This window comes from Bison bison, unplaced genomic scaffold (genome assembly GCF_000754665.1).
Source record: "Bison bison bison isolate TAMUID 2011002044 unplaced genomic scaffold, Bison_UMD1.0 scf7180017864459, whole genome shotgun sequence".
Taxonomy (NCBI): Eukaryota; Metazoa; Chordata; class Mammalia; order Artiodactyla; family Bovidae; genus Bison; species Bison bison.
In genome coordinates, this window is record NW_011495021.1 from 2,432,876 (window position 1) to 2,443,514 (window position 10,639).

General features: G+C 35.5%; 1 protein-coding gene across 1 annotated transcript in view; it reads right to left on the minus strand.

The window, feature by feature from the left end:
• Positions 1 to 10,639, minus strand: part of FSIP2 (fibrous sheath interacting protein 2) — a 149,008-nt gene that overhangs the window by 39,349 nt on the left and 99,020 nt on the right. Inside the window, exon 16 of the mRNA XM_010859740.1 lies at positions 734 to 9,677. Within this exon, the coding sequence (XP_010858042.1) occupies positions 734 to 9,677 (8,944 nt within the window). The remainder of the gene's footprint in view (positions 1 to 733; positions 9,678 to 10,639) is intronic.

Consider the following 10,639-nt stretch of genomic DNA (forward strand, 5'->3'; position numbering starts at 1 on the left):
GACTCTTTTGCAACCCTGTGAACTGCAGCCTGCCAGGCTCCTCTGTCCATGGAATTTTTCTGGGCAAGAATACAAGAGAGGGATACCATTTCCTCTTCTGGGAGACCTTCCTGACCCAGGGATCAAACCCACGTATCTACATCTCCTGCATTGGCAGGCAGATTCTTTACCACTGAGCCATCTGAGAAGCTAAATATACATATAGATAAATATATTTTCACCTTCTTAAAAAAATGCTTTCAAGGATATGTTTAGAGTATTATACCTAAAAGGAATATAATAATACTGTAATACAAACAAAACAAGATGTTTAATATCACTGTTCTTACAAACTGTGACTAATCATAGTAATGACTTCAACTGTCCACCTTAAAGTTGAAACACAACTTTCAATCAGTTACCTGTACGTTTGGTATAATTATAAATAAGTCATGCATGACAACTTTAAAAATGTTTAGAACTCAGACCTCATGTTCAAACCAATATTTGCCGCTTTTCAATAGTCATATTTTCTCTCATCTGCAGATATGGAAAAATGAGCAATACACCTTTTCAGATTCAAACCATATGAATTTTTAACTTTTTTTTTTAGTATTCTGTTGTATTAAGAAGTGATTAAACACCGTCCCTCTAAGGCTGTTTTCAGAAAAACAGTAAATGAAGCTTCTTGAACTGGAGCTCTTTTATATATATCTGATTATTTTCTTTGTAAATTAAGCCCACTCTTACTTACCTCTAGTTTCAAAGTTCTTGAAATATGTGACCACAGATGTTGTGACATGTCTGGATACCAGGTGAATTTCATTTGGACCCAGTTCATGGTCAGCAAAAGCAATGACTTCAACTTCCTTCAGCGTCTTTATTTTCAGGTAACTCTTATTTTCCCATTTTTGCAATAAAGAAAAATCTTCCCTTTTGACCTCAGCTTTTTTGTTTTCTTCTTCAAGTATATAGCTGATTCTTTTATCCCACATTCTAAGCAGACTTTTCTCCTCATTCTTTTGTCCTCCAGATGTTTCAGACAAAGGGTCTTGCTTTGATATGAAAAATGGTTTCATTGTTTCCGTGCTTTCATTAATGTGTGGTTGATTTGGAAATCCATAGCTTGACAGCACAGTACTGACAATATTTTCTGCGGCTAAACAAATTTTGAGTGGAGAAACACTTGTCTGAATTTGGTTAGGCTCAATAACTGGTTTGGAGATCTCATAATGAAACACCCTTGGATTTTCACCTTTTCTCATTTCTATAAATGACATTACTTGCTTTAATGCTGTTTCTGTGGATTCATTTGCTTTCTTTAACAGTTTTTGTAAGACACTCCCTTCAGGGAGGGAGCTATTTCCTTTCATAGCTTGATCAAAATAGCCCAAGTCAGATTCCTTTGGGATAGCGTCTTGCACTTTGTTTCTAGAAGATGAAGGTCTATTTTCTGAATCAGGCCTTCTCATTGGCTCTGAGTTTCTAACTGTGTCTTCTACAGAGGCTCTGGAATATGAAGGTAAATTTGATGAAGACTTATACCTTTTTTTCATATTTTCCTCTGAATAAAAACCCAAATCTGGAACACTGTTTTGTGGAAGATTATTCCCAAAACTTACTTCCTTTAACTTTGACATGGGCATTTTCGTATCAGTTGCTAATTCAACCTGGTTAACAATGTAAGTATTTTCTACTCCTTGGAAGAAATTTTCCTTGGGAAGGTTTTTGATTAGAGACTCACTGAAATGAGCACACTGGTCCATCAGTGTACCAATGATCTCACTTGCTGCAGTGTTCTCTTTCAATATGCTGACGGAAGATGGTTCCACTTGGCTTATTTCTTTGTCTAGCTTGTTCTTAAGTACACCAAGCATGTTGTGGACAATATTAACAGCATATGTAAGTAATTCTGAATGGAATGAATGAACCTGTAGAAGGGTATTCTGTACATTTTCCTTGGAAACAATAGTACTTGACTTGGATTCATCAGAAAATTTTTTCAATGGTTGTAACTTTGGCAACATCTTTTTGCTTAATAGTCTTTGTTGGACAGGAAAAAGATTTTCTATAGGCATTTTCACTATTTCAGAAAACTCGTATTTAGAGATATGTTTAAACTGTAAGTCCACAAATGACTCTAAGATGTTTAAAACCCGTTCTACAATTTCTCGAACAATTTGGTTGCTAGAGCCCAAAGCACTTTGGTCTTTGGTTTTAGTGTTATATACTGGTACATTGCTGAGGATGTCCTTGGCTGGAAAACCATATTTACTTTTAGTAGTAATGTGTTCTTTCCTATTTGCTGGAGTTTCTTTACCATATGGGGTGGTCATCTGGGACAAAAAGCACAGCTGTAATTTTTCAAGCAGCATTTCAACAATTTCCCTTCCAAACATATTAATTTGTGCTTTGTTGTTTTCAGCTCTAGTAGAAGCTCCCTTAAAACAACTATAAAACCGATTCTCACAGTCCTCAAGATGTGGCAGATTTAAAAGCGAAAGAGAATATTCTAATTCTTTTGCTTTTATTGAAATTTCAGTCAAATCATTTTCAGCTATCATTAAGAGCTTACATTTTTCGTTTTCCATGTCATTTGATTCTGCTTGCCATTTGTCAAACATTTTTTTAAATATTCCTTCTTTAGGAAAAATCTGCTCTAACTGTGAAGAAACATTTTCCAAGTAGAAACAGGCTTGTGGTCTGGCAAGAGACTCTGCACCTTCATTTCCGTGTGAACGTTTGGTTTCATCCAGATGTGAGAATTTGACAGGATTAGCTGAACTGTGGTTATTGATGGCATATAATCCTTGCAAAACTGTAGTAACTATTTTATTTGCTGCCATGATTTGATCAGATGGTAAAGCTCTATTACTTACCATTGCTCTAGCTCGTGTCACCTTTTCCAATTCTTTAACAGTTGTTTTCAGGATATTACTTATTATATCCTTGGCATACATTTTTAGTTGCGAAGTAGGCAGTTTCATTTCCAGTAAGTTTTTGGCATCTCCTGTTGACAGGATGTGTGGCAGCCCAATATCAGTCTTGGACCAGACATCTTTTGGGGTCTTCTCTCCAGGACTTGATTTGGTCGTGCTCTTGGCCTTAGCACGACTAGGTCCTATGTGTGGTTTTGTTCTAAGTTTAGGCAAAGGAGTAACTTTTGATCTTGCTTTTAAACTTGTTTTAACACTTGGCTTAGGGCTCGCTTTAGAACTGTGTAGTCTTAAAGGTTGCAACTCATCAGAACAATTTTCATGGGACACAGTCTCTTCAAGATAAAATGAAGCAAAATTTGTGATCTTACTGAGAACCACTTGGATTAAATCTTTCCCCACTTGTGATGGTGAATATCGTAAAAATGTGTTTTCCAATAGAGAGATATTTTGACTGTCTGCATAATGATAAACCTGTGGTAGCACAAATCTAGTGACACTACTTCCTATTCCTGCTTTAGTTTCTTTGATGCATGGTGATTTCTTTGGTAAAATATTTTTGTCAGCTGGTTCTCCTTCATTATTTTCATATAATGATGTCATGATTACAGAGTACATGTTCCCCAAAACATTTTCAATTATGTCACTTGCCGTACTGTTGATATGTGATTGACAGAAGTTATTTTGTGTTATGTCTGATGTTTTAGAGTTAAAGTGGGATTTTTCATTAAAGGAAGGCAAATGGCCTATGATTTCTATTATTTTTTGATACACTTTACTTAAAACTTCTTCCACTGCACTGAATAATGCAGTTCTTTCTTTTTGTTTTGATTTTTCATTTCTCATAAATAATTCTTCTAAAATAATTCTTTGGCTTTCCCTTTCCAATGCCATTTGGTTTTGTTCTAATGGATACTTTGAAAACAGAGACAGTTTGGTGTTTTTTTCCTGAGCTTTTTGTCCCAGTGATATTTCATTTGATATGGTTAACTGTGAAAATAAATTAGGATTGTCTTTTGAGGAAAAACTGATATCCTTTGCAGCTCTTTTATTATGTAAACTCTTTAAGATACCATTGACAATTTCACTTACAATGGTAATTTCTTGGAATGAAACATTGTTTGGATATGGATGCATCTTTTGGATTTCAAGGTCTAAGTCATTTTTAATAAAATTCAAAATGGCACTGGCAATGATGTCAGAATATTCCTTAAGATGAGCTTGTGATAGATGAATTGTAGATCCAAGTTTTTCTCTGTAACTGGCAAAAGTGGAATCTGTGAGCTCTTGGCTGAGAATAGTTTCATTTGATATTTTCAGAATATTCACATTTGATTCCACCTGGCTTGGTTCATGAAAGATGATGCCATCTTGCTTACAGTTTTCCAGTTCTGGTCTCACAAATGACTTTTCTTTAGGCTGGAAAGCAAGCATAATAAATGAATCTATTCTTTCTGTGGCAAATGATTCTAACCAATTAAAAATATTTTGAGTAATGAAGTTAGCACTTTCCTCACATGGGTCAGGAACAGATTTCTTGGGGTCTTCTTTCTCTACTATAGTTATCTGGCTATCATTAACATAAGCTGGTTTAAGAATTTTTGAAGATGGAAAATGCTCTGTTTTTCTTTCACTTTCTGACACCGTAAGAAGAGACTGTTGACACTGTAGTTTTGAAAACGTATCACAAAAGGTCAGAGGCAATCTAGTAGAAGTAGGATCCTTTCCATTTATGCTAAGCATGACAGCAGAACTGAGATTATGAAATACAACATCTACTATATCATTGGATATCAAAATAACATCTGATTTAGGAACTGAAAACTTTGGAAGAATTTTATTTACACCCTCAGTGTCAGAATTTGCTCTGGAATGTTTGCCAGCTATGGTACATTTCAAAGTGGGTGTGGCAAATGAGAGATTATTCTGGTTGAGTGTTTTTTCATAAATATCACATAAGACACTTTCAATGGTATCTTGTATTTGAAACTGAAGTACTTTTCGATACTCAATCTTCTTAAACAACTTTTCAATAATACCTTCTTGCTGATCTGAACTGATCTCTTTATCAAAACTGTTCTTGTCACATTTTCCTTTGGATGATACAATATCTAACACTGTGTTAACAATTTGTCTTGTAATACTTTCAGAAACCACAATGTTATTGGTTAAGAAAGGAGTTTCCTTCTCTTTATCTAATTCATTTTTGATTCCTTTTAAAATTTTTCTGGCCACTTCTGTTGCATATATATTTAATTTGTTCAAAGAGACCTGACAAAATGAGTTGGTGTTTTGTGACATAACATTATCCACTGAGCAAGAGGAAAGCTGACCCTCAGAATACAAATCTTTGGCTGACAAAGCTTTGCTTATTGTACTCTTACCCTGTTGAACAGGTAAAGCCATTGGAACTGTGAAGTTGATTTGGGGACAAAAAAGAGACTCTACTTTGGAAGTTACAAAAGTTTCTAAACTTGTTAATATTGCCTGCACAATATCTTCAACTATGTTTCCTTTAGCTTGTCTGCCAATATTGAATCTGGACTGAAGAGTATAAGGATTCTTGTTCAGTGCAGTGATGGAGGGTTTTCCTCTTCCATATGTGTGTTCAGGGAAAGAAACATTTGCTGAGAAGGTGATGGTTTTATAGCTATTTTCACTTGCAATTGTCTCTGTCTTAGCAGCTGTATAAAGTTTATCAAATACAGTTGTAACAACATCATCTGCCACTATGGTTACATCTGCTTCAGACACCATCATTTTATCTATAAATGGAACAGACGTTTGAGCAATTGGCTTGTCAACATTGGGAGGGATGTCGCTTAAAAGAGAATGGGAGAGAAAAAGCATATTTAATTGACTGACCAAAGCATTTTGAAAGATCTCATTCAAAATATTTCTTATAATGGGGACAATTGGAGATTTCTGTGGTTCTTTGAGCTTTACTTCAAGTTTGTTTAAGGTTCTTTCTAGAACCCATTGTTGAAGAGAATTTGATTGAGTTTCTTCTCTTAGTGGTATTTCCTCACCAATGAATTCTTTCTCTGCATTTGTAGCATCTTCTAGAAATGAATCTGATTCAGCTCCACCAGGAAGAAAATTTCCATAGATTGGCTTGTATCTATAAGTTTCACTGTCTCTCTCTTCAGATTCAGTTTCATTAAGCATATCTGAGGATACTGCATCTAAGATTAAACTGACTATGTTCTCTAGCATTTGTTTCTCAGGTGGTGGTGTTTCCACACTTGTCCTCAAATCTAACGAGTTCATATTTAATTCTGTTTGAATAGCTTTCAAAATAGCACTTGATACTTTCTTTGCATTTGTGTATAAAGCTGACTGCAATAGTTCTTCATGTGTGTCTGTGAAAACACTGAAGCTTTCACATTCCACGTTCATCTTACTGCTTTTTTTATTTTCATCATTAGTAGAATCCAGAGTTTCTAAATTTCCATTGGCAAAGCCTTCCAGTTTAGCAAAAACCATATTAAGAATATCTGAAGCTACCGCTTTTAGCTTATTTGAATGCATTTCTTTTGCACTCCCTGTTTTGGAAGACTTGGGAGCAATAGGTTTTTCTGTGCTTTTAGTTATCTCTTTATCACCCTCTTGAACCATCCTGGAAACTATGCTGGAGATTATGTCAGTGCATTTGGCCATTTCCTCAATAATTGAAGTAAGTGATAGGTTGTCAATATCGAGAGACTCTGAGGTAGCTTTACATCCAGAACTTACTGAACTAGTATCTGTGTCGACACTACATAATTTTGCAATGATATATTCCAAAATTGTTGTGGAAATGAGCTGAATATTAGACTGCAATTCAGTGGCTCTTTGCTGATTCTTGTTTGTCTTCTCTCTACTTACCTTAGAACAAGATGGCTGACAGTGAGGGTGGGCCCCTATGAGCTTGCATAACATTTCATAGAGTGTTTCCCCAATATTATCTAACACTTGTAATCTGGAATTCTCTTTCAGATCTTTTCCATTAATGACACTATGGAGAGCACATGGAGTAGCTAAAATTTTGTAAAAAGATTTTTTATCCTGTCTGCTTGGCAAAATGTTCCCTTTATCAACTTTATCAGATCCATGTGAAGCTGTTGGCTTTGAGTTATCTGAAGAGAGTGAAATATTGCTTTGATCTGGATGTCCATTTGATAATATTTCACAAATACAAGTTAATAATGGTGATTCCATGATGTCATCATTGAGATCTGAGACAAGAGATTCTAATTTCTTAGTGTCAGTAAAACATCCTTTACCTGTGAGGGATTTGGTATAGTTTCTTTCCCTAAGATTTAGGTTTTTCTCACTGAGTTCTAGTTCATTCTGGATAGCACGCAAAACGATGTTTACCACTTTAGCTGTGTAAGTACTAAGTTGAGATTGTAATGAAGATTTGTCTGCAAGTGAAGGTTTGAAGCCCATTTGCAATTTTGGACAAATAAATAACTTCAACTTTTTAAAAACTGCATTAATGATCTTATCAGTAATTTCATCTGCAGGTTTTGGTTCACTCTCTTTAGATTTTAACAGGGAAGGTTTTGCCATATCTCCATCTAGTGAAGACAAATATTTCATTTTCTTTTCACTGTCGAACCATATTTTTAGTGGCTTTTTATTTGGTGCTGCTTTGACCATGTGGAGAGTGTCAGGACTCTCTAGAGAAGCTGGATGAACTGATGATGAAATGGAACTTTTGGTGGTACTGGGAATGCAGCTTGCTTTTTGAAGTATGTTTAGAATAGTGTCTGTTATTTCCTGAGCTACTGTACTAATTTCTGACACAGAAAACAGCTGGTCCATCCATTCTTGATGTAATGGTTCTTGAGGTTTTTCTGAAACATGAACTGAAGCTTTGTCAGTTCTACTTTCTAAGTGACCAGGAGGAACTGAAGATATGTCCTTGAGCATTTCTGTTAAAATACTTTTAACTGTGTTTTCTGAAGCCTTTTGTATTTGATGCTTTTGATCTTGGCTGAAAAATAAAATGTCTTTATTCAAACAGGGTTTTTCCTTCAAAATTTTTCTATCCTTAAAAAATGGTAGCTCAGTCCTTAACCTGCAACTGTGAAATGTAGCTTTGCTTCTTGGAGAAGCAGGCTTTGTAGGTAGTTTGCTATTTCTTTGGAATTCTAGACAAGTGCTTCCTTTTGTAAACCAATGCTCAGGAATTTGTTCTTGTGGTTTTGCTTTTTCATCTTTGAAAGATGAATCAAGCACATTTTCCACAATTCTGTCTACTTCTTCATTATCATCTTCAGAATAAAGGACCATGCCAGGAACATTAATAGGTGGAAATGGTCTTCCAGACCTAGGGCCATTAGAAAATCTAGTGCCAGTGAGTCTGTACTTTACATCAGTGTTAGAAGGACTTCTCAGTCTAGAATGTCTACATTTTTGATTACCAGCTTTTACTGGTTCCTGATGTAGCTGAGTAAAGATATCATCAAGCAACTTAAGGAGTACTACTGTTTCTTCAGATGCAATAAGTCTCTCATTATTAAGTTCAGTTTGTACATATCCTAGTATAGTGCTGATTGCTTCCTCTATATAGCCAACCAAAGAGGACTGGGAAAGAATATTTGACATTAATTTCTGTATCTTTTCTTTAACAATTACATTAGCTGCATCAAGTTCAGGATTACATTTATTTTTGTTGGCTTTTATATGACACATATATGTTGGGTCTGTCATATGTTGCTGATGGGAAAGTTTAGTTGCCTCTTCAAGATGAGGAAGTTTACTTTGCTTATTAGCTGTAAGAGTCATCAGCTTTTCTAAAATGGCATGCACCATATCCTCTGCAACATCACACATGGGTTCTGCAGTAGAAGGCACTGAAGCTATTAAAGGTTTTCCATATGATAGAGTGAGAGATTCTCCACTGGGTGTTAGGCTTGGTTGAATGTTGACTGGTAAATCTTCTTGTGAATATATCTGGACACATTTTTTCTCAACTGCAGACTGTAGTTTCTCAAGCATATTTTCCACAATTTCTGAAGCTACTGAGCAGATATCAGTATTGGAAACCAAGTCTCCTCTTACAGGCTCACTTTGGTCAACAAAAACTTCAGCAGTAACAGAAGAAATAGAGGGAATGGCATGTGTTAAATCAGACATTATTTCTTGAAAAATGCTTTCCAAAATCAATTCAGTTTCTCCTTTTAAGTGACACTTAAAGTTAACAAAAACATTCTTTAAATTCTTCATTTCATTCATGGCTTTTGCTTTTTGATCAGAAAACGGTGGATTCTCTAAACCATCTGTTTCAGTGGTAGCATCCTTTGATTTTTTTGTGTCTGTTTCAAGTGATGCTAGAAGATGACTATCAGATTTACAACTTCTGAGGTCAGGGTATGTATATACCATGTTTGTTTCATTATGTTTTAGTTCATTTGTTACAGATTGTCCTGTAATGTGACATGTTTTTCCCACAACTGCTTTTTCCACATGGGCAGATGGCTTTAATGGTGTGGTTGGTCTCCTTACTGATATGTCAACTGCAAATGCACAGGGCTCTCTCTTAAATGATTTAGTTGTTGCAGAAGTGTAGCTTCCATAAGTAAACTCTTCACTGCATGTGCTACAAAAACTTGAACTATCTGAGGAGAGGACAGAGTCATCAGACACTGGATATGTATTATTTTTCAACCTTTCTTCATACTTTGTGATGGCTGGGTATAATATACTGGTAACTGTAGCCACAACCCAGGTCATCACATTCTGAATTATGCTATTCAGTTCTTCAGAAGTTACCTGGTTTGAGGCAAGCAGGAATGAAAAGAAAATCATGTAACTATCTACTCTATGATGCAACAGAGGGTAACATTTGATGTTTTATATCAAACAATGCATAGCTTGATACCATCATGGTTATAAAGAGAACATGGTAAATATGTGTATATATATATATATATATATTTAGAATTTCAAATTAATTTTGAGTTAGTTTATTCTATACTAAAGTAAAATGTGTGTATATATATATATATATACACACATATATATATATATAAGTTTCCATTTGGCTCTCATTCCTTCAGAACATTTTTATTTATTTATTTTCCCTAACATTTATAGCTAGGATAAAAGAATTTTTGGTTAAAAAGAAAGAAAATGAAAAATCACCAAATTGCTGTCTAGGCACATTATATTACATGCATATATTTTTTCAAGAAGAAACATAGTGTCTACAATCTAGCAAAATTATTTTAAAATGAACCAGGTTATTTCTAACAAATTATTTCTCAAACAGATATGGTCAAAACATTTGGGTGGCTTCAGAGGCATCCATCTAGCTAAAAGTAAGGATGGAAAAGAACCCAGCTCTCTTCTCATTCCCTGATGCAGAGGTGAGCCTGTGTTTTGTTGATAGGGAAAGGACTACAGCTAATTGTTAAGAATCTAATCAGTTCAGTTCAGTCGGTCAGTCGTGTCCGACTCTTTATGACCCCATGGCAGCATGCCAGGCCTCCCTGTCCATCACCAACTCCCGGAGTTCACTCAAACTCATGTGCATCGAGTCGGTGATGCCATCCAGCCATCTCATCCTCTGTTGTCCCCTTCTCCTCCTGCCCCCAATCCCTCCCAGCATCAGTCTTTTCCAATGAGTCAACTCTTTGCATGAGGTGGCCAAAGTACTGGAGTTTCAGCTTCAGCATCATTCCTTCCAAAGAACACCCAGGACTGATCTCCTTTAGAATGGACTGGTTGGATCT